The following is a 24,324-nucleotide window of genomic DNA, read 5'->3' as shown; positions in this document are numbered from 1 at the left end:
TACAGTATCACAGTGTGTTCTGGATTTCACTTGATTTATTTGTTCGGTTTGTTTTTAGTATGGATTTTTAAATCTTCCATGATACAAATCCAGAGTTCCACAGCTACAGATGTAGCCGAACAGAATTTACAACTTCAGTTCCTAATGTTATACAGCCCTCCTGGATATTTAACAGGTACTTCAGAAACACAGGTCTTTTTGTGAGAGCTCAACACTACTCTTTCATGTGCTTGTGGTGTTTCGGTATTCATTTGTGAGGCTGCAGCTGCTAAAGGGGCAGAGAGCTTGTAGTATCTGCTCTGATATGGAGTGGAAAGTGCACTGGAGGCCACTTAAAGTTAAATGTTGCCCACTGTTGCCAAATAACAGGTTGTCTCCATCACAGGTTGAGAAGCTGAAAATGGATGTGGGCAAAAGAAGCAGTGAGCGGCAAAGAAAGGCCAAAGAGAAAACAGTGGACACTAAAAAGATGCAGGACCTGGAGCGACAGGTCTGTCACACAAACAAACAAGCTAACTATCAGAATTGTTACACTCCCTTGAGCTCATGCCTCTTCATTATTTAAGGGTCATTCTTTCTTTACCAGGTCAAGGAGCTGGAGCAGGTACTAAGACATAGAAACCCAAACTCCCTGCCTGCTCTGATCTACGCTGCAGCCACAGCTGGCAGTCCAGAGGATATGGATGCTGCCAAGACATCCCCACCCAGCAGGATCAATGCCCTGCTGGAGCGCAGGATTCAGCGTCTGGAGGCTGAGCTGGAGAGTCACGACGAGGAGGCCAAGCGCAGCCTGCGGGCCATGGAGCAGCAGTTTCACAGGATCAAGGTACACCTGCAGTTTGTCAGTACTGTAATAACTGCTGTGTGATGGAGTAAGCTGTCAGTGTTCGTTCAATGGTTCAAATGAAATTGTCAGATGAATATATTAATCGTGTATGTTCTGATGGCGTTTTTACGCTTCAAACATGGAACCTATGCTCATTAGAGATGTTCTGAGCTTTATTCTTGTTCCTGTTTGCGTGCCTTACACTGCCATATTCTGAATTATACAAATTATCTCAGAGAACATGTTATTCATGAGCAAAGAAGGGCGGATATCTCTTTTTGTGTACTACAGTCATGTAAAATCTACTCTAACCAACAGAGCTCTGGAGCTCTTTTGAATCTAAGGCATGCATGTGTACATAGCACTCCTATGGCCTCCTCTAGTTTATGCACAAGTCATGCATCGCTGGAAAGCCAAGATTCTTGTGAATCGATTGTTTTTATGCAGATTTTACAGGAATGGTAGACCAAAACTGAACATTTTACAGCAGAAAAGTATTATCCATTTTCCTTTATGGTAAAATGAGATCAAAAAATGTTTTTATTGTGATCAGATTGATTGATTGATTGATTGATTGATTGATTGATTGATTGATTGATTGATTGATTACCATAATATGAATGTCAAAGAATATGCTTTAAAAATGCATTATGAAATGAATTAGCAGAAATACTTCAGAACATGACATTTCGTTTAGCTCCGTTATGAGCATCAGATCTCACAGCTGGAGCAGCAGCTGGAAGCAGCAAATTCAGCACCTGGGACTGAGCCGTGGATGTCACAGGTTCGATCGCTGGAGGAAGAGCTGCAGCGTGTGAAGGAAACCCAGCAGGAGAAAGAGAAAGTCCACCAGGACCAGATCGAGTCTCTCCAGCAGCAGCTTAAACAAAAGGTTGGTAGAGGAGCTACACATGCCATGACGGTGCCTAAACACCTTTTTGAACTTTAGCCTCACTGGTAGCTCTAGCATGCCGATCAGTGTCAGTGAAAGGTGAATCGATTCAACTTCAAGACAGGGGTCTCGAGTCTGAGTGTCCATTAATTCCTCATTATTGGTGTCCACTAAGTGTTCCACTGAAACTGCTCACTGAGCTCACTGAGTGACCATAGTAACCGGGACGCCGCATCCATTCACAATTTATTGCGACATGTTAACAAGCCAACATCGAATTACAACAATAAGTGACTTCCACATTTCTTTTAACCTATTTGAAGAATATGACAACTTGATGATGTAGATGCAGTTGAAGAAGGAGAAATTGAAACAAAAAGGGAGAAATGGGAGTTAATGCCTGGAAGATTCAATCAAATTGACACAAAAAAGTGAAACGGGCAGTTCATTTGGCAAGTGACCATGGTGTAAGTGGGATGATTCCGTTTGAGATGTCATAATCAGAAATGAATGAAGCAGAGGTTGTCCCGTATGTGCACCCCACACAGGCCCACCCAAGTCCAGGTCGACACCAGCGTCAGGCCGAGGCCGCATTTGGAGTCCGAATAGAGCGGCTGAACCAAGAGCTCAGTGCCAAGACACGAAGCATTCAGGAGCTGAACCGCACTGTGGAGAGACTGCAGAAGGAGAGGAGGAACATGCTGTCTGTCCCCAACATAAGACCAGAAGCCCGTTCTGCAGAGACCAGACTGCAGCCAGGCCCAGCCAAAGCACTGGGCTCTGTTACTGCAGGAGAAACATGTGGAGGGAAAGGAACGTTTCCAGCTGCTCAATATGAGAAGACCTACCAGCCCACTGTCTTTACAGGTCAGAACGTGGACATTCTGTTATGGTCAACTTGGCTCTGCATGCTCCACGATGAATACTGCTAAATGTTAAACAGTACAAGACCTGATATTTTAAAAAAGAAGGAGAAAAAAAACACAACAGAATGAGGAAATAGCTAAAATATGCAAAGCTTGCCTCAGATAGAACTACCCTACAAAGCTGAAAGATGTAAACCCAAACCAGATGTAAAACAAATGAGCTTCACGTAATTTGGGACCTTTGGTGCATCACTTTTCACGTCTTTCCCTACATAATAATTCCATATTTAACTCATATCTGAAAAGAGGCAGCGTCTGAGGTAATTCCAGATATTACTGCTTGCAAAATGACTGGTTTGTATCAAATAATTGAAGCACATGATCGGCTTTGTATACGATCCCTGCATCAACCCCCTCAGCGTCAGCACAGTGGCTTTTTAGCTGCTGACGTTCTTTAGTACGCCATGCAGTCTGTGTGTCAGCAGAGGTTGAATTAGACTTTCTGATCTCTTTAATAACATTTCTTTTTAGAAATTACTCCATCACAACATTTAATCTACAGAACAAGCTTGTGCATTCATAAGGGCATTGAGAGAAAAGACCTTTTTTTTACATCATGTTCATCGTCCACACCACATTTATTGGGCTTTCTAAAGAAACTGCGGACATTCACCTGCCCGGACATTTTGTGATAGTTAGGCTATAAAGCGATATAGCTTACCAATGCCATGGCTTAAGTTAGCTGACAACGAGGTCATGCATGTGAGATGAAAGACTAAACAGCAACTAATTAATACACACACTCACCTCTAACTGGACAAAGGTGTGTACTACAGGTGGTCTACACGTCGTGTGTGCACAGACTACCTTCAGTGCTCTGATCTGTCAAAATGACGGACAGCTGTCATTGTTACCAAAATTCAGTCAATGACAGAAAATGTTTGGTTAATGCTTCTGGTGGTTTTCAGTCAGGCTTCAGTTTTTGTGTATGTGTGAGCCATTTTCCAGCTTTCTCTTAAAAATTCCAGCCTTAGGTTTTTGTAGGATGCCAGTTGACTTGTGTCTTTTCCAGGAAACTGACTGACAGCAGAGCTCCAGTCTGCTAAGAGAGAAGCTGCTGATGGTCAGCAGTCAAAGCAAAAATAAAAAGCCAACTGGACTCAGTCACGACCAAACAATTAAATATGTGAGAATGCCAGTCAAGACTGAGACAAGCTGTTGGAGTCCAAACACCCGCGACACCAAGACAAGTCCAAGATAATACAAAAAGTGTCCAAAGACCAGATTGGCACTACAGCCATCACATGCACCCTTAAACCTACCAAGTAGTTTTCAGATGATCTCAATTATGAAGAATCAGCGCTTTACTTAAGGATGAGTTCAGTTTTCAAACGTCCCCTCTCTGACTCTGGAGTCATGTTAGGACAGGACCAAAAACGTCTTCATTGTTCATATGTGCATGAGAGGAGGAGTAGTAGTAGTAGTTTGTTTTTCAGAAAGTACATCATAGCCATAACTTCTGTTTGGTCACTGCATGGTCTACTATGTGTTTAATGCCTACACACTGTCTGCCATGCCTGAAGGAGCCTCAGTTTGTGCCATTGCTTTAGCTGAAGGCATCGGCGAGCGTCTAAATATTCCATTTTATTTTTGCATCTTGTTGACAGGCAGCCATATCTCAGAGGTTCTGCAGGAGAACGAGGCTCTGAAGCAGCATGTGGAGGTGCTGGAGCTGCAGAGTCAGCAGGACAAGGAGGCATTAAAGGCTGATGCTGTACACGCCAAGGAGGAACTGTGCAGGTATGTGTATCAGCGTGAACGCCCTCATCGATGTTTGCTGCAGAGCGTGGATGTGATCAAATAACCAAATTTGATGTAATCTGTCAGGCTGCAGGAGCAGTCCGCAGAGCAGCTGTCTGCTATAAAAGCAGAACACCTCAGGGTGTTAGACCAGCTGCGTGCCACCCATGCCCTGGAACATTCGTCCTCAAAGGTTGCTGAACTAGCCAATAAACTCAACACTCAGGAGGTACTGGCTCACTAACCAACCAGGCTCATGTCAACAGGAAGTCCTGAAAATGATCCTGTTGCTTTAACCTTCACATTTACCTGCAGATTGTGGTGAAGCATTTGAAAGACCAGCTGAAAGAGCTGCAGGGAGCTAAAGAGGCTCTGGCAATATCCAGGACCCGAGAGGACGCGCTGCAAAAGCAGGTGGTGGTTCAACTCCCGTTGTTTTCTTAGTCCTTTCCTTTGTAATGTAAGAAACATTTAACAGCAAATGAATTAAAAAGTAAGTTTTTCTTATTGTTTGTCATCTGGATATTATAATGAGCACATAAAAAACACACCCCATCCCCACCCGAGTGATGACCAAATCCTCCCCATACCTGCCACAAGGGCTCCTAACAGTCAACATTGTCACAGTGACATAATAACCAGACACGCTTAGGTCTTACAGCATTTCTAGAATGCACAAGAAGCATGCTCTACTACAGTAAAAGGTATACTCCAGGCACCAGATGCACATCAGAATCCTCATAAGACTGGAACGCAACATGCAACATACTCAGATACATTTAGATTAAGAAAAAAAATAGTGAATGGGGAGCTTATCATTGTATAATTAAGCAATACATCACGAGAGGCCGTGATATACGCTCATTATACCACAGCTAAGGGGCGTTCTTCAGCCCGACGCGTAGCTTCATATGGCAATGTGAAAGAGGAATACACAATAATTTTCATGTAGTTTTTAATTAAACAGAAATACATATTATCTAATAAAATAGCCCCGCTGTGAAAAAAATAGTCCCACCTCTCCGTACATTAGCTCTGCCTGTCGTCTATTCCTCACTTTTTCTTCAGGAGAAAGTCACTGCTCAATCAATTCTACCATTGTTAACCCTATCTGGAGGTGAAAGTTTATCTTAAACATGTGAATTCAACTAATTTAGTCTGTTTGTTAACATTGTCAAAACACCGCAGCAACTTTTTGCTACCTACTGTAACAGTTTGTTGTCATGGATACATTGTTGCTTCTCTGACTATCAGCCCCGTAATGTAAACATGCGAGGCCCCCCCGCAGTTAACTATGAGTGAGCGGGCTGTAAGAATCCACCCAAAACCTCAATGAATGAGAGTTTTTTTAATAGTTTTAGCTTTGACTGATCACTGACTTTTATTAAGCCGACTATATGTGATAGCGCGGCAGGCACCTGGAGACGCAGCAGCTGCATCTGAATATCATGACTTTAAAAGCACCAAATTACTTGCCTTAACGAATTTCGTTAGTAAATAATGTGAAGAATTGTAAAATATAATTTCCATGAGGCTCTTCAATCAGACAGTGACAGATCACCCTATAGAGCCGCTGTCAAGGTGCTGATCCTGTGACTGTCATTATATGGGAGCTGTCCGTGGGACTCCGCTATTTGACTCCTAATTACTCATTGTGCAGTGCAGGAGTTTATAATCTAATCTAGCTAATAATAATATGGCCCAGCTGACAATAATGACAACATTGAAGAGGAATACACAATCAATTTATTTTAGTTTTTATTCAATGTGAAATACATAGGCTATTATCTCATAAAATAGTCCCACTTTTCCTCCATTTAACCTGTTTGAATAAATAAAAAGTTTAACTTGTTCGAATAAATAAAAAATAAATGAAAAATAACGTTATACTTTAATACATTAATTTCTGCAGCATTTGCAGTTGTCATATAAATTTAACTTTCATCTAAATATGCACTACGCACAATACACTTACCAAACTTTGTCAAAATGGCAGTTGACGTTTCTTCTTGGATGTAGATAAAATGCTGGTGCGTCGGGAGGCAGGAGGGAGACATATTTTGCCAACAAGGAAACAGGGCAGAGAGGATCACCAGGCAGCTCATACATGAATCCCCTTATACTCTCTCTGTTCCTCCCTTGTGGATCGTTGTCGTTTTTGGTATGTTCGTTGAATGTCAGCATTGCATATTTCAGACTGTTTTCGTCCGTTTTGATTATAAATGACGATGGTTTGAGCTGTCGATTTCCTTCTTTTCCTCTGCGCCCAAAGTGCAGCTGTATGTCAAACCATACTTTATTAACCAGGCCCACCGGATTGTTTGGATTTAGGACTCGCTTTACGGCGTTGAAGTCAGCATCTGTAATTGATGTGTGATAGACTGTAGTATCAAGTCCTTTCTTCCTCAACATTTTCACAACGCCAGTGAACACATTATTAGACATAGTGAACTCTGTGTCTTTGAGGAGGCACCCGGAGAGGCTGAGTGGAGGGTCGTTGATGTGTCTGTTGAGTCCAGCGCAGAGACCGATGTAGCTGCTCAGTCCGTATAGTTCACTTTTACAGTTTCTGACAGTGCTGTAAAATTCTCTTAAAATGTCATTGAATTGCTGTTTGGTTGGTCAACCTCTCCAGATGTCAGCTCCGCATGTCGTCTTTTGCTCAGCTTTTTTTCCATTAGCATTTGGAAGTGAATGACTTTTCATCGGAGTGTCTGAAAAGCTGATATATGTTCCTGGAGCTTCCTGTTTCTGTGCTGGATCGTCACATTTCATTTTAACAAGATAGAAGATGTAATTATTTTGTTTAGTATTTTTTTCTTCACATGTTCACATTAAGTCAACATTTCCACTGTGTGTTTAGCTGACCAGACTGCTGAGAGAGCTGAAGGAAGCTAAAGAAGCTCAGAGCCCAGAGGTGAAACTCCTGTGTAGCCTGGAGAGGAAGATCCTCAGCATGGAGCTCAGACACCAGGACCGAGAGAAAGAGCTGCAGCAGGTACAAATGATGGCCCAAATCACTGTTAATGGAAAGCTTTTCACAGGCCCAGCCACCACCTTTCACTCTTTAACCCTGGGATGTTGGGGCTGTGCCCTCACACAGAGGCCTTTTTCATGACAGGAACAGAAGGACCCAAAACCTGAACCTGGAGGAACCCATAAGGGCTAGGTTCAAGGTTCTGCCTTGAATGACATTAAAAGGGGGACACCAGGGCCAGCGTTGTCATTTTCATGAGCTGTGTGCTGCACAGTGTGCAGAGTGCAGTGTGGTTGTGGGACAGACAACAAAGCAAAAAGTTAGTATCATTCAGTTCACAAAAGCTCCACCCACAGTAACATTTGGACAGAATGGAGCAAAAAGAGAGTCCATAAGGATCCAGCTCCCACAGCACTGACCAGCTGCACCAGTCCCCCTCCCTCTCTGCTCCATACCATCAGCTATCATCAGCATGCTGATTCTCTCCTGAATTAGAAGACAAGGAAGTATTGGTAGAGAAACCTTTGCTACTATCCTGCATTACTAATTGCAAAGCAGCTGTTACACCTCCAGATAATGCAAAACTAGCTGAATTTTAATTTAGTACCACCTGACAAGGCAGCTTTATTTATATAGCACATTTCTTACACGAGGGCAATACAACGTGTTAGGGTTAGAAACATACAGCAAAGGTGAGAGATTTATAATTCAAACAGTGCAAAAGTACATGCAAGAGAATCAAAATTTGAAAGTAAGCTAGAGCAGTTTAAATCAAGTGAGACGAAGAGAGGAAAGAACACATTTAGATGTAAAATTCATTAAAATAAAAAAAAACACCATCTCTGTACACCTCCTGAACAGAGCTGAAATTTAGGTCCACGAGCTCTCCTCCAAAGAGGGGAAGTACAGAGAGGATTGAAGCTTAACCTGTGACAGTGGCTCCCATACTAACTACCACTTTTGAAGACACTGAAGAATATACCTCAGTAACGCTCCATCCCTGTCCCAACAGGTGATTGGGGGGTCATGGCAGACGTTAGATGCTGATCAGCAGTCTAACAGACACAGAGCAGAGGTGGAGCACTGGAAGCGTCTGGCTCAGGACAAGAGCAGAGAGCTGGAGGCTTTCCGTCTGGAGCTGGACTCCATCCTGGACATCCTGAGACATCTCCAAAGACAGGGAGTGGTCCTGCCCATCACAGCCCCACCTACCCAGAGACGTTAAGGCACACACAACATTTAAGTGATGTGTGTCAGTGAAAGCTCATGCTGATAAGTGTGTGTTGAGGCCAGAGAGAGACAACATGAACAATAATCTATCTCAGCATTAGAATTAGTTCAGCTGAAGGGTTTCTCATTGGCAGCAGTGTAGGAGTCAATGTCCCATATGTCAGAGATGGACAGTGCTTCCTGGTCCACATCACTTATGCTGACTGTTAGCACAAATACACAGAAAACAGCTACAATATACTCACAGTCTTAGAGACAAACATTTAAAGCCTGTCTGTAACCAAAAAAACCTCAGTGAATGTCTTACTACACACACAGACACCGACACACACACACACACACACACACACACACACACACACACACACACACACACACACACACACAGCACTGTAACTGTTTCTTATTTCTGTGTATCTTTTATAGATAGTTTCTATTTTTTATTTAAATTATTGTAACTTATTTAATAAATGTGTTTCTTCCAGTCTTGACTGTGCTGCAGTGTATTCAGTTCCTCCTTTCATACAGTGTACACTGGAACTCTGATTTGCACCTGATTGATCATTGCTGAGTGCAGCAGAGGAAATACAGAAAAACTCTCCTGCTTTGAAGGCCCCTTTAATGGAGTCACTAATGTTTTTGTTGAACTGTTAAACTAATATTTTCTCACATGCATGATATTGCAGTTCCAAAAGTGTCTTCTCCTCTGCAGTACTTTACTATACCAACCACTGCTTTCATGAGCAAAATGTGTCTGAAACAGCCCAAATTAGATCCTACCAAGTGACCTTTGATTCAGAACAGCACATCTGAGCCTTAATAAATATCCACAAGTCTGAAGTCCTGCTAACAGCTGCAGCTAATGAGCTCTGCATCAATCCAATACATGATGGACAGCAAAAACACCATCCTGATTATTTAACTATGTAGTGCCTCACCAGGAGGTAAAGGCTTTGTGGTCATTAAAATCAATGAGGTTTGTCTGCTTAGGAGCATGAAGAAGCTCCAAATTCAAGGGAATATTCCTGTTTGTATTTTGACCTGTAATAGGAGAAGATCTCTTGAGGTTTGAGGTTGTAGTTTAGTATTTCCGTCAGTGACTCATGCGTCGTTGAGGGTGAACTACACAGAGGATTAACACAATCAGACCATCGTCCACAGCAGCAGCATAATTTAATATGAGATTAAATGAAATAATTGTTCTCCATTGAGAAGCTGGGCACTTGCAGCAGAAAAGCCAAACAAAAGCTACAGACTATCCACTCCACAGGAACTGTGGGAATATATCATTACAGTTCGTCTCAAGGGGAACATGCAAAAATAATAAATACATGAGCAATACAAGTGTAACAATCAAATTAAAACTACTGCTGCAAAGGCTGCAGAGGGCAGCGTGGTGAGCTGTAGATACACTGCCAGTAGTTCACACACATTTCAAGTAAAAACATTCTGAGCACAAGTAAACTCAGTGTGCACACACACGTGCACATATATTTGTAATGTCATTCTGTGGGAAACACTGAAATGCAAACTGAAACAATGGAAGTAACTGAGAATAATGGTAGAATAGCTGCTCATACTTGCTGCTGCTTTTGATTGATTGATTGATTGATTGATTGATTGATTGATTGATTGATTGATTGATTGATTGATTGATTGATTGATTGATTGATTGATTGATTGATTGAAAACTTTATTGAACAACGTTCAGCAAGAAGTGTTCAAAAGGATAATAACACAATAAAGCCCAAAGGCTTGTTTCCATTGTGGTCCATAAAGATGGAAAGATGTTATCTCAAATGCATATTTGCTATGTGAATGTAAAGGTTCCTCTCATTCACTGTCAGGAGGAGGTTGCTCAGAAATGTCTCTTTCTTCACATTTAGTGAAGCACTTTGGTACTGTACTTCATAGCACCATTCTTACGTGTAATTCATAGAAGTCTGTTAAATACAGGCCAAATACAGACATGCACATGGCCAGAGAGACTTTAAGTACTGGAGTGAAATGTTCAAGTTGGTGTCTGTGTGCAGTCAAAGTCAGGTTTTTGGGGGGTTTTTTTGCATTTGTGTGTTAGTTCATGTTCCTCTGTCATTAAGTCTGCAATTAACAACACCCAGTGCCAGCATTAAGTATTATTTAAAAGATAGTCATTAAATGCATATATTTAAAATGTGGACTATACAGGTGAGAGTTACTACCTGTTGAACATTTCTGCTTGTCTCACTTCCATCAGCACCATACAGCATACACAGAATCACCTGTCAGACTTGGTAGTCGGCAGAAGAAAAGATGGAAAAGAAACATCTATAATTGGCAAACTTCTTATGTTGAAATAAAAAATAACTACAGTTAGTGTTTATCAAGAAACATCTGTTAAGAATCAAACACAACCTTGTATTTCTAAAACCCAAGTTTAGATTTTACAGTAGAATAAAGAAAACAAGTTTTCTGTTTCCTAAACCTGCTGCTGGGGGTCACAACTCAACATTTACCATATTTACTACTACAGACATGCACTGTACAGAAAAAAAAAATCAGTTTCTTTGCAAACTTAAAGAGAACATCTTTGCTCCACATTTTCAGTCTTTTGCTGCTCAGTTACATTTTATAAATGATGTACAACATTTGTGTCATGATGGGCTTCCAGTCTGCAGCTATTCAGTCCAACCGAACACAACAGCTGATTTCACACCAGTAAAGACGTCGAATTTACACACATATAGGAAGTGACGTCCCTTTCCTAAGTGTAAATTGTGAGCAGTTGCCGAATATTTGAATGTGTGGAAATATAAACACATCAATCAACATTTTGTCACAGTCACACCAGTGGTGTCTTCAGATATCCGCTGAGTTATCACAGAGGCCAACGTTGAAATCACCGTGGTCATCACAGTTCCTGCTGCTGTGATCCCGTCCCTCCATAATGATTGGCAGATCTGGGTCTCCCAGCAGCAGGTTGTCCTCCCCTACAGACGAGCTCTGGTCTGAGTTCACACAGTTAGGGATGCTGACGTGGGCCAGCAGGATGGCTTCTTTGTCCGTCCAGTGATCTGTCACTGCTAGCTCCTGCAGCAGTGTGCCGTCCCTCACCTCCAGACTGCTGCTGGGCGTCCTGCGGCAGCCTCCTGATGCTCCTCCACCCACACCACCAGCTGTGGTCCACAGGGCCATGGAGCTCACCTGACTTTCCTTGGACACATAGCATTGGAAAAGAGAGCAGGATGAGTCCAGGACACTAGGGTGGGGAGGAGAGACTTCATTGTTGAGGTTGGTGTCCGTGCAGCCAAACAGACGGGGCTGCCTCTCATATGGCTGACCAGTGCTGCTGCATGGAAAGGAAAACACAGAGAGAGAGAGGATACAGTGTGCCTTCACTTGAGAATTCATTGTGCGTATGGCTTGACCTAAATAAGATGTCCTTTACTCCTCATTTTTATTTTTGAGGGATGAAGTATTTCACCCCAGTTTTATGAAGCTTTGGGGTCCACGATAAAGTTTCCATCATAAAGCTGCAGCCAGATGCTGGTTTGAAACATAAAGGTTTTCTATTGCACTATGATACATGGAATCAGGAAAAGAAGTAATATAAAAAGCAAATACATCAAACAAGCAAATAAACAAACTACCACTAATTACAACTAAATGTATAAATGTTCCTCACATTTCATAAAAAACAACATACCAATGTGTGTGTGTGTGTGTGTGTGTGTGTGTGTGTGTGTGTGTGTGTGTGTGTGTGTGTGTGTGTGTGTGTGTGTGTGTGTGTGTGTGTGTGTGTGTGTTTGAATCTATGTTTCTCTTTTTGATAAAGCACACTGTGTTCTGTGTGGAACCTCAGGAGACAGTTGGGGGTGGATGTGAAGCAAAGGTTGACATCAATGAATGTGTCATATGCCCTTCTTCATCCACTGACACACACACACACACACACACACACACACACACACACACACACACACACACACACACACACACACACACACACACACATTACTCTGCTGACTGACCCCGACCTCCAGGCTGTCATTCAAACATATCCACTCTTTCACTGTCCAAGGCTCAAGGCTCTTCTGCTGAATGTTCTTACGTCCATTTCCTCTAAGTGTGTAGATACTTGGTACAGATAAGTTTTGTATTTTTTCCTAAAAGATTACAGGGAGGTGTGAGGTCCAAACAGGTAGTTGTTGCCTAATGGCAGCACCATGCAATGGAGGATATTACAAAATGTAATGTTATTCACGTCTCATAGTCAAATTGACTAATGTCAGTTATAATTATATAGCCTATTATCAGCAGGCCATGAGAAAGTGAACTATATAAAGGGATAATAATTGATGACAAACTTTCATGGAAGCATGGAGGTCTATGATATTTGTAATGTTTGCTAAAGACTAAAAAAAGAAGAAGGTTATGATCAACCTTGCACAGGTACAGAGAAGTAAGGAGACTGTCAAGGCCAGAGGCTCAGTGGTCCTGGGGCTAGGGCAACATGCAAAAGAGAGGCAGAAGGTGATCCGAGAGGTTATCTTACACAGGGTCCAGTGAATGTGTGGATTGGTCCTTGAGCCAGGAACAAATGAGCTCCAGTGGAGTGCGTGGTTTTGTGATAGTGTCTTATTGAAGTAAGCCTGATTTTGAAAGGCTGACAGAAGAGGGTCATGTTCAGGACATGAGACTAATGGCTTCCTGTCATTCTGGGCATGATAGAACATGTGTTTGGGACAGAGATATTCCCTGGGACACCGAGATGAGATTTTGGTGAGAAAAGCTAGTCTGTGGGCCTGGTCATAATTGATGTCACACTGTGGTGGTGGTCAAAAAGAGACTGAGAAAATAGATTTTGTCACACACACCACCATGAACTGCATATATACACCTCTCAAACTGTACATCCACATCCAAGAGCAGGCTAGAAGATTGGACCAACGGAGCGTCTCCCAAGGAGGGTTGAGAGAAATCGAGTGAGCCAGTCGCAGACAGTTGGAACTGCAACCTGGCAGCGAGATAACCACACACACACACACACACACACACACACACACACACACACACACACCACCTCAGATAGGAAAAGACACATTCACTCTGAGAAGTTTAGCTCACTTTTTCACCACCAATGCAACACGCAGGAGGAGGCGCTAGATTATGGGCTTGCTAGCCTTAGATTTATGTTTTATCACAAGCCTCAGTTAGTGTAGCATTAGAACTATCCAATGGGAAGGGGAAGACAGTTCTGTCTTAGAGGACCTCTCCCTACAGCGCTCACAATTAGCTATCCAGATGGCTAATTCATCTTGAATGTTGTCATTTATGGAGTTTTGGGAAGCGCCTTGTAGAGACTCATCATTCCACCTGCTCTCCACAGCAAGAGTCTGGAGCTCTATGGCTAACTCAGTAAGGCTGCAGAAAAAAAACCCTGTCAGCATATCTGAGGGATGTATTATTGTGCTAATGGACAGCATGCTGCTTCACAGAGGTGAACAGTGCAGCCTTTAAAGGGTCAGTTCGACAAAAAAAAAAAAAAAGCTAAATGCTGATGTCTGCATTTTACACATGCTGATGGCAATGCTAACATGCTAACAGGTATAATGTTTATCATGGTTACCATGTTAGTTTAGCATGTTAGCATGTTAACAGTTGTGAGGCACATGGAAAGGCCATTAGCGGCAGGTTTTTGGTGATAAACTTCCATAATGGACAGAGTGAAAATTTGACCTGATGATGGCTCTAGAAGAAAAGTCATTGGATCTTTTCAACAATTACAGTTCATACAGAGGCGGACATGAATTGTATGACACAAAACCTATCGAGACCAACACTGCCAACCCTGGAGCTATGCTGCTAGCCACTGAAAACAAACAAACACAAAGTTAGCATTTTCATCAAAGTCAGTCTCTAAAATCATAAAGAACAAGCCATCAGTTGGGTCAGACACAGATTGCAGATAGACATAAATATCATACACACACAGCCTAGAGCCGAAGAAGTAAAATTACAGTTGTGAAGAAGGCAGTGTACCAAATGCATAGCATTGATCTGATACATAAAATTAAACTATATCTTGTCCATGAGTGGACAACATTGAGTTTTACGAAAGGACAGTGTCGGACAACCAGAGCTCCTGATAAGCCAAATGGACAATGCCCTCATCTGCCTCGGCTGCCAGAGAGGCCCAGTATACTGCAATCTTCTGCAGTTACACAACCAAACAGCAGCTAGAGCACAGACCGACTGTGTGAGCGCATTCAGAGGACAGAGAACACTCTTTACTGTTTCACACTGATACAGCTGCTGAATGTAGCTAGTCTTGCATGAAAACTGATTGTTCTCCACCCGTAGAATAGCTCCATTCTCACTACAGTTGGATGAGATATCAGTAAAATGAAAATTATTAACATCTGAAGGAAAATAAGGTAGAAGTCTGTGTATGCCTATGCGTTCACACAGAGAATAAATTTCCTGACAAATATCACACGGGTTAATAAGCTGAAATGTAGCATGATCCTATTATTTGTACTGTATTGTTTTATTTTTAAGTCTTGCTGGCAAAATTGTGTTTTATCATGTAGCTACTGCTTATTACATACTTGAATATCACTGTAAACAGAACACTCACATCAGCTCCGGCTCCCCCAAACACAGGGCTGCAAACAAGAGCTGGCTCTCAGTTCTTATTGTCAACACCTCATGAAAAGACCAAAACAAAGTGTTGAGTACAGTAAGTCTCTCTATCGCTCCCCCTGTCTGTGGCACAGCTCTTAGCCCATTGGTTCCTACTGAAGACGTAAAGCTTTAAAAACAGCTAATGAAGGAACATGTTATCCAGTGCAACAGTGATGCTCACTGATGTGTTTTTAGCAGTTTTGGGACAATAGTGAAGCACCTTGGCACAGAAAAATACAATATATCAGGCTTTGATACACACACAATGTTTCCTTGTCACAAACCATAGAAATAGGTTTCTCCATAGGTTGAGAAACACTTCACATTGTAATGGCTCCTCCTTTGAGGTTCACAGTTTCCCCACCAGACACTTGCTTATGCTGCATTCAGTCAGTCACCTCATAAAGTCTTGAAATGATTTACTCATGATGATGCTGTCTGAACATGACTTTCAGTTGATTTAACAGTTTCTGCTGAACATCCATGTCTTTATGAAGACTTTCTTTGAGTTTGAACTGTGTTTATTTATTTGGGTGTTTGGTAATAGTTTTCATTTAACAGTGGTGCTGAGCTGAATTGCTTGGACTTACTCAGAATGTGGAGCTCCAGTCTTGGTCAGGAGTGTGAGCAGGAAAAACATAAAGATGACAAAGACAGCCAGTCCAACCCAGAAGCCGATCACTATAGAGTCTAAAGAATAAAACAAAAAAGAAAAGATACAGGATATGATGAGTGAAAAGAGTGGAATACACTCTGGGTAAGGTGAGGCACTGGGACAGTGTAGAAAGAGGCGGGGAACAGGCAAACCACGGTCAGATGGTTGGGAATTGGAAGCAGGACACAGGCAGAGTGAAGTTTGCTGCAAATGGGCCTTTATTGATGCTTCTTTCTTTTCTAGTTTCTTGTACAGGAAAATAGTTTGCACCCACATAGGGTGTATGTGTGTGTGCTGTAACAAAAGAACCAAAACCCATCAGAAATAACACACATACACATAATCCATGGCAGCATCAACAAATCAATTCACTCAGAATAAATCAATATATTACAAATTAAGTATGTACATATTTACACATTAACCACTTCCGGGTTATTGGCATAGATCCCACGTTATCACTGCTTGCAGCAAACAATACTCGCTGTAGTGCCGCACTCGCGGCTACTTCAACCCGCACACAGACGTCGGATATACAGCCCATCATCAAAGGCAGGAGGAAAGGGAAACCACACTCACGTTTCAAAGGCGCACACAGGATTATTTCCGCAGGCCAGGAGATAGGAGAAGTGTTGGGGTCTAGGGCAAAACGTGGTGCATTGTACCTAGGCAGGTCATATGCGTGTCTAATCAGCTGATCGTCATCAAGCGTGTGCATTACGCCACGCGAGTGGTGGCCTGGTTGCGTGAGTGCGTTTGGGGAAGGGAACATGAAAGCAGCACAATGACGTGAGCTGGTTAACTGGGAAGTGAGTGAGGATTTTCTACAATGAGTGATGATAAATCCACTCAGGAGTCTGGCGACATGATGTATAAATATTAAATGAAATTATATTTAATATCCTACTGAGTGGAGTGGAGACAGGTGTGCTGGAGCCCACGCAGAGCCTCTCCAGCTCTATCCTATCCTGTAATCAAGACTCCTACAGAGACTCAGCTCTCCCACATCCACCCTACTAGATCATATCGATCTGTGTTTCCAGCCCTTTCTCCAGTTTACATTTACTTATTGCCTGTTACCAACCTATCTCTCATCTCCCTGCAGTTCTGTCTGTTCTGATCACATCTATTGTGTCTTCGTCTCATCTGCCCTGCTCCCTGTCTCGGACTGTTCAGCCCGGTGACTTCCATCATTCCGCTCTGGACCTGCTTGGCTCTGTTACCCACTCCTTGGTCTCTGTGCTTGACTTGGCCCCAGCTCATATCCCATTCATTTTGCCGTGCAATAAATTACCTTAAATCTCTCAATATTTACTGCTACTCAGTGTGGTATGAACACTGTCCCCCTGGATTCCCCCATCAAGGCCAGTGCCCTCAGTCGTCATCTCCTTGCCAAGTTGTGTGTTGTGCCCTGGCTCCTGTTGTGTCTGTGCCTCAGTCCACCCCTAAACCTCCAGGTCTCGCTGCAGTTCCTCCTGTATACCTTGCCTTGGCTGCTGTGTTCAGTAAAGACCACGCCCTGTCGCTGCCACCCCACCATGTCTACATCATCCCCTGAGTGCTGGTTGGAGCCTCAGTAAATCACCTTGGCACCATTTTCCGGACCTCCCTCTGTTTTGGAGGTTGTGTTCTGTCCCAATCTGGCCATGTTTGCAGGGAGGCTGCTGAACCCAGTTCTGTTGCCCGTGGTGTAAACACCAACAATCCCCTGGTGCTCTCAGTCAGGGCAGACTCCAGTCAGCATAGGGGCAACTAACTGCATGGTGAACTGAGCTTACCAAGAAACGGGTGCTAGTAGCTCCAGCTAAAGAAGGCCATAGCAAAGAGTGCAGACAGCAGCGATTAGCAGTTACTCTGGTGATATGATGCCCTCTATTTATTTGGAGCAACTTTCAACGGGTGGCCAATTCTTAAACAACATTCCTGTTAAGGGACATGAATTTGATTGTCTATTTGCACTTCCCTTTATTGTGGACAGATTATTGTTTTTTGGTCAGTTCAATTTTACACTCATCTACCATCCAAGTCCTAGGAACATCAAGCCCGACGCTCTTACCAGACACTTCACTACTGCTGATAACTGCAGTTCTGAACCAAATCAAATCCTGCCATCCACCTGCATTTTTGCTGTTTCCTAAGAGATTGAGTCCAGTGTCTGCCAAGCCCTGCAGAACCAGCCTGACCTGGCTAACCGTGCCATTACCACATTGTTTGTCCCTGACTGTGTGTTCTGGTGTTATCCAGTGGGCTCACTCCACCCATTTCACCTGTCAGCCAAGTAGGAGACTTCCCACATCAACACTTTTGGTGGCCCTCAATGGGGAAGGATGTTTAGAAGTCTCAAACTGCTCGGTCTGTGCCCAAAACAAAACCTCAAGTAAAACCCAGGTCTGGTTCACCCTCTTCCTATACTCAACCATCCCACGTAGCTCTGGACTGGTCACTTCCTCCATCTAATGGTAACATAGTCATCTTTACCATCATTAATAGATATTCCAAGACAGCTTATTTTATTTCTCTCCTCAAACTCCCATCCCTCAGAGAGGCATCCCTACTGATGTAGTCTCCAACAGCGGACCCCAGTTCATGTCCCAGATACGCAAATCTTTTTGTTCGGTCTTGAACTGCTCAAGGCAAAGCACTGCTAACATGGAGAGTAATAGGGTCATGAATAAATGTGTCTCTTAGCAAATGTTTTTACAAAATACTTGTGATATCACCTGTGAAATTGTTGTCCTACATTATATGTGTGAAAGTTCTCTTTGTGAATTGAGAATTGAAACTGGGTGTCTTAGTGTCGTTAACACGTTATAATATCTCAGGGGAACAAACTGTAACTACACTGTTAAGTAGTAGTAGTACAGTGCATGATATTTTGTAAGCTTGTGTGTTTTAGATGTAAAATCTTACTCTGTAAAGTAGAAAGTAACTAATATTTTTAATGGTGTTGAATAAATGTTATGGAGTAGAAGTAAAGTTAGTTATTAAACCACTGAAAGCTGGACTTCAAAGTGAGATTGTTTATCAGCTGTTACACTGCAGATTGACCAACATACATAATAGTGATATATGTTCCACATGTAAAGGACTGATGAGCTACAAGTCTTTTTTATCAATATTAATGTTAATATTAACATTAATATCGCATACGTGAGGAATCATACTTCCTGCTGAAATCCACAGATACTGTTGCAGCATGCCTGTCAGATAACACAGACGCTGACAAACTTCACTTTAGTTTTGCAGGGAGGCGCACTGTACAGCAAGGCTACTCACAGCGGTGCGCCTTGAGTCCTTCAAAAGACACCGGGTCCTCCTCGTCATAGTACTCATATTTCCACTCATAGTCCGGGACTGTAGACGCACGGGTGCCGTTTGGACCGTCAGCGCCTGGCATCTCGGAAAGAGCTGTGAACCAGACTGAGATCCGGACCGTTTCCTGACGCTCGAATGATCCGACTCACATCGCGCCCACCGTGCGCGCTGGCACACAGCGGCTTGAAGCCCCCTCTCTCCTCCCTCTCCTCTCTCTTCCCCTCTCCCCTCTCTCTTCCTCCCCTCCATCCTTCCAGCTCCCCTTCCCTTGCTGTTAAACTTGTGACAGGTAGCTGACAGCTTTAAGAGTAGAGAAAAATGGATTTCACTTTCTTTTCATATTTTTTTTTTTTTTTTTTTTTTTTTTTCTCCGTCTGTCTTCAGATCTCAGATGAGTGGGTCAACTATTTGTCATTGCTTTCACTCAATATTCCTATAAAGAATAACCAACAATTGTATGTAGCAAAGGAATGGTAACAACAGAAGTGCAGATCTAGTATTACAGGCATGGTCTGTCACTGAAGGATTTGTCTTGAATTATATCCAATTACTGTAGAAAACAACACCTTTTGTATATGTTGTAACTTACTCTGCATGTCTTTTTGATTGTAGAGGGCCATCGATCTGGAAGCAGACACAACACATTGTTTGTTCTATGATCGATGTGGATGAGGCAGCATTCAGTCTCGTGGGGGTGTACTAGTGGGGCGGTTAAGCTCATATATGAAAGGTATTGTGCATTTTATGAATAAAGCATGAAACTTTCTACAGTGTTTCTATATACCATGAACTTTGTTTTCAGACATGGAAACACTTCTGAATTGACCTCTGGAACTTGTCAGAGGCTGTACAAATTTCGGTTTGACAAAAACATATATTTTTCCACTTTTTTGCAGGTACAAAGACAGTATATCAAAAATAAGAGTTCTGGAACCCTCTAGTCATCATCAAATTGCTTTAATAGGTGGAATCAGCTGTATATGATTTGTCAATTGAGTTTCATGTCATACAAACACCTCACACAAAGTCACAAACACAGACTCAAAAATCAGACTATTTGTGTTAAATTGGATTGAGTATTTGACATCTCTTAAAGTTAACATAGCCTAGCTGTAGTAAATAGTGCCTACCCTACAATGACATTATTAGTGAGGCCTAACAGTCTCCTGAGCATGCGCAAAGGGCAGTACACTTCAGAGCAGCCTTTTTGCATGTGCAGCGCTTCGTACACCCTTTCTTGCAACCACAATGGATCAGTTCGTAGCAGCTCTTTGAGGCTTCTGGAAGGGTGGTCCACAGTGGCTGCCATCCCATTTCTTCTTTCACCCAGCCCCAATCAGACGGGCTTGGCAGCTGAGGGTCAGGTTCCAAAGCTTTGCACCAAACATTGGCCTGATAGGTGGCCCGTTTGATGTGTTGCTCTAGTGCAGCCTTCGTTGGTGGCATGTTCTCCAGAGCCCTGGATTTCTGAGTGAAGAGCTGTTTTCTAGCTTCATTTACCTCTGTGGTTTCACTTGTCCTGTCATACATCAGTACGACAAAGCACTCCAACCGTGACTTGGACAGCTCACTCAAATCACCCTGCATCTGCAGGAGCTCATCGAAAGCCTCAGTCACTTCAGGGAAAGCCTTCCAAGTCTCCCATGCTGTTTTCTTTCCTCTTCCAGCAAATGCTGAGACTGTGTCGCATCCTGTGAATGCGTGGAACAATGGGAGAGCAGCACAGGTGCTTGGATCCAGCTTGTTGGCTATTTCATGAACACTAATATATCGAAGTTTGGTTCCACCACCAAGAGCAATCCACATTTCCTCTGGCTTGATCTTCTCAAACATGGCCACGGCCAGGACAACAACATCAGTGTCAACAGTACGAATAGTCACCTTCTTGCAACCCTTCTGAACAGCATCTGACACATGCAGAAGCAATCTTGTGTCTGCTTCCTCGTGAGAACATGGGGTGAGATTTGTCACGTCACACTGGGAAGGAGAGCAGAGCACCATTTTGCCAAGAGTTGCATAAACTTCTTTTTTCTCATCTACTGGGATGCAATTGACTTGCTGGGAGAGGAATCCAAACAAGGTCTACTACAGTAAAATCATGCCACAAACTGGCACATATGGACACAAAGCCATGGCTGAGCAAGTGAATGTCTTTATTAGAACAAAACTGCCATTTTAACAAACATATATATTATTATAATGGAGAATAATGGGATGAAAAGTGAAAGAATGCAATGCTGAAGTCAATAACCCGTCAAGGTCACCAGAGGTCAAACAGAAAGTGTTTCCACGTCTGAAATCAAACCTTTGGGTATATAGATGATATGCTGAAAGTTTCATGCTTTATTCATCCATCCATTATCTATACCGCCTATCCCTTTCGGGGTTGCGGGGGGCTGGAGCCTGTCCCAGCTACAATGGGCGAGAGGCGGGGTACAGCCAGCCGACTGCAGGGCCACATGCAAGGACAAACAAACATTCACACTCACACTCACACCTACGGACAATTTAGAGTCATCAATCAACCTAATGAGCATGTTTTTGGTCTGTGGGAGGAAGCCGGAGTACCCGGAGAGAACCCACACATGCACGGGAAGAACATGCAAACTTCGCACAGAAAGGCCCCGCCTGACCCGGGGATCGAACCGGCAACCTTCTTGCTGTGAGGCACCCGCACTACCTGCTGCGCCACCGTGCAGCCCATGCTTTATTCATAAAATGCACAATTGGTTTGCTTAACCGCCCCACTATACACTCCTCGACACCTTGCATGGTCCTGGTTCCGCCATCTGAGAGCTGCCTACCCATAACAGACATGTCCCACTTTGGAATACTTTAGGACAATGTGGCTTTCATTCAGCAGTAGTGAATGACTGGTTCATTTCTCACCCATGTATGATGATTCTGTTTTTCTCCTGCTGGCGTGGGAAAGTGCATGATCACAGATCAAATGATTTTTCGTAGATTATTTCTACGATGCATTGCTGCGGACGACACCAACTGAGACATGAGATCGTGTGTCCTAATCATCAGGACTGCACCAGTTAGGTTTGGAAATTAATATTGGCAAGTTTTTTCATTTGTTTCTATGGACTTTTTAGTTTGAGATTTGACCTATTCACTGTATATCGAACCCTGCCATTCTATGTACAAGTATTATGGAAAAAAAACTTCAACACATATTTAATTGTGCCATTTTCTACACAGAACAAATGTAAATCAGTGGTGTTGATGGACCATTGTTTACAATATCCTTTCCAGTTCTATTCAGCAATACAAATCAGAACTAAATTGTCTTAATGTTCACAGATTTTGTCGAGATTTCAAACCCTTTCTGGCAGGATATCCTTTAAGAGTGCTCTGTGTAAAATCCAGTGTATACTATGGTTGTCATTGGTAGAACAGTGTAAACCCTGTGAGGGTGCTGCACAGAAGTGCTGGTTCCAGAGCCGGAGGTTGATTATGAAAGCTGTACTTTCAATCTAGTTGTCTATTGTTACAGTTTTTTACAGTTATTTACACACGTTTTCTGAATCTGGCTCGCTCTTTCAAAACTCTAAACACAAACTCTACAAATCTAGCTAAAGCAAGCAGTGCATTCAAAACTGTTGCTCTCTCCAAAATGTTCACTGTATCAAAATGACCCTCACTGCATATGAATGGATCCTTCTACCAAACAACACGCTGATGTGCTCAACACAAAACACTAATATGAATCTATCAGGAGGTTTATTCCTTTTGCATTTCAGTGTTACAGAGAGGCCGGTTGTATAAGATTGTTACGATAATGTTCAAATAAACAGACAAAGTATTTTGGAGCCCATGTATTTCACTTCACTTTAACACGTGTCCTCCATCTCGTGGACAAGAGTCAAGTGAGTGGACGGTGGTCATACTTTCCATCACCATGACATACTCAACTTTAATGGGGTTTAGGGATGGGGAATATGGTGGGAGGTATAGAACAGTACATTATGGATATCAGTGAACCAGTTGCCAACCAGAGAGCCCCTGCAGAAACTCATGTTGTCCTAGATGACAGCATACCTGGGTCTCTGGTCATGTGCAGGATTGTAATGAGAAGGGAGGTGTTGCCGGGAGGTGTTGGAGGATGCCAGTTGTGCATATGGTGATATTCCCTCCATGTTGTCAGGGACATTCCCAGTGGCGTGGTGGCCAGTGATGTTGCGTCCCAATGCTCTACCTTTGGCTTGGTTAAAGCCAGCCTCGTCAATAGAAATAGAAATGTGCTGAATTGCTGCAGCATCCAGCTGCAAGACAACAGACAAATAGACCCGGAGCAGTCAATATTAATGTGCCGAAACTGCTGATATGGCTGCACGGTGGCGCAGCAGGTAGTGCACGTGCCTCACAGCAAGAAGGTTGTCGGTTCGATCCCCGGGTCAGGCGGGGACCAACTGTGCAACATGTGTTTGCCCATATGAGGAATCAGAGTGGATAGAGGGAAATGTATGTTGTGCATTTTGAATGGTGGAGTGTCCCTTGTGAACATAATATATTTTATTAATGAACATTGTACCAAATGTAGAAAACTGTGCTTAGCAGAAAGGTGTAGTTTAGGACGGCAGTCGGAGTGTAAAGCAGGAAATGTGCTTGTATTTTATCAGAGTTGGTTAGGCAGGTTGGTACATGAGTTAAAGGTTGTGGCCAGTCTCAAATAGCAGTATTCATTTGTAAAGAACTGAGGAAAAACTCTAATGGGTTGTGGTCAATGTAATAAACCACCACAGGCAAAGAAGAGGGGTGATCAATGAGAGCTAACGTCTGAGTGGGGCCTTAAAAGTCTCTGAGCATCCTTTCTGCATTCACCTCCACATACGTAACTAACTATAAATAACTTGAAATAAACACAGAACATTTTTTTCTTCAAGGGCTGAACATGACGGACCTTCATGAAACTCCCTCAAACAGGAGGAGAGTGCATGACAATGCCAGATGTATATTTAAAAATGAATAATGAAATAGTAAATTACAAAACAAAAAGCAGCATAATTGAGTGCAAAAAACTACAATACAGTGGATGTGTAAAGTGGTCTGTCCCCCAGACGCTGAGTAGCAGCTGCTGTTGAGATGTTT

General features: G+C 42.8%; 2 protein-coding genes across 7 annotated transcripts in view; one reads left to right on the top strand and one right to left on the bottom strand.

The window, feature by feature from the left end:
* cep162 (centrosomal protein 162) overlaps window positions 1-9,081 on the top strand; it is a 29,622-nt gene extending 20,541 nt beyond the window's left edge. For 5 of the 6 annotated variants that reach the window (XM_070966476.1, XM_070966475.1, XM_070966473.1 and 2 more), the window contains 9 exons: window positions 386-490; window positions 587-826; window positions 1,524-1,718; window positions 2,267-2,585; window positions 4,252-4,384; window positions 4,472-4,613; window positions 4,700-4,798; window positions 7,248-7,382; window positions 8,374-9,074. In XM_070966476.1, the coding sequence (XP_070822577.1) occupies window positions 386-490; window positions 587-826; window positions 1,524-1,718; window positions 2,267-2,585; window positions 4,252-4,384; window positions 4,472-4,613; window positions 4,700-4,798; window positions 7,248-7,382; window positions 8,374-8,586 (1,581 nt within the window). In that variant the 3' untranslated portion in view covers window positions 8,587-9,074. Of the gene's footprint in view, window positions 1-385; window positions 491-586; window positions 827-1,523; window positions 1,719-2,266; window positions 2,586-4,251; window positions 4,385-4,471; window positions 4,614-4,699; window positions 4,799-7,247; window positions 7,383-8,373 lie in introns of all 6 variants that reach the window. The other variant, XM_070966478.1, reaches the window with a different exon arrangement.
* Window positions 9,082-11,429: 2,348 nt separating this feature from the next.
* On the bottom strand, window positions 11,430-19,309 carry LOC139333548 (melanocortin-2 receptor accessory protein 2A-like). The gene is made up of 3 exons (XM_070966013.1): window positions 19,189-19,309; window positions 15,848-15,947; window positions 11,430-11,919 (listed from the first exon to the last, which is right to left on the bottom strand). The coding sequence occupies exons 1-3, from the start codon at window positions 19,307-19,309 to the stop codon at window positions 11,430-11,432; spliced, it is 711 nt and encodes a 236-aa protein (XP_070822114.1).
* Between the last annotated feature and the right edge of the window lie 5,015 nt (window positions 19,310-24,324).

The sequence above is a fragment of the Chaetodon trifascialis genome, chromosome 7 (genome assembly GCF_039877785.1).
Source record: "Chaetodon trifascialis isolate fChaTrf1 chromosome 7, fChaTrf1.hap1, whole genome shotgun sequence".
NCBI lineage: Eukaryota > Metazoa > Chordata > Actinopteri > Chaetodontiformes > Chaetodontidae > Chaetodon > Chaetodon trifascialis.
The sequence above is the reverse complement of the archived record's forward strand: the minus strand, read 5'-3'. Positions and strand labels throughout refer to the sequence as shown.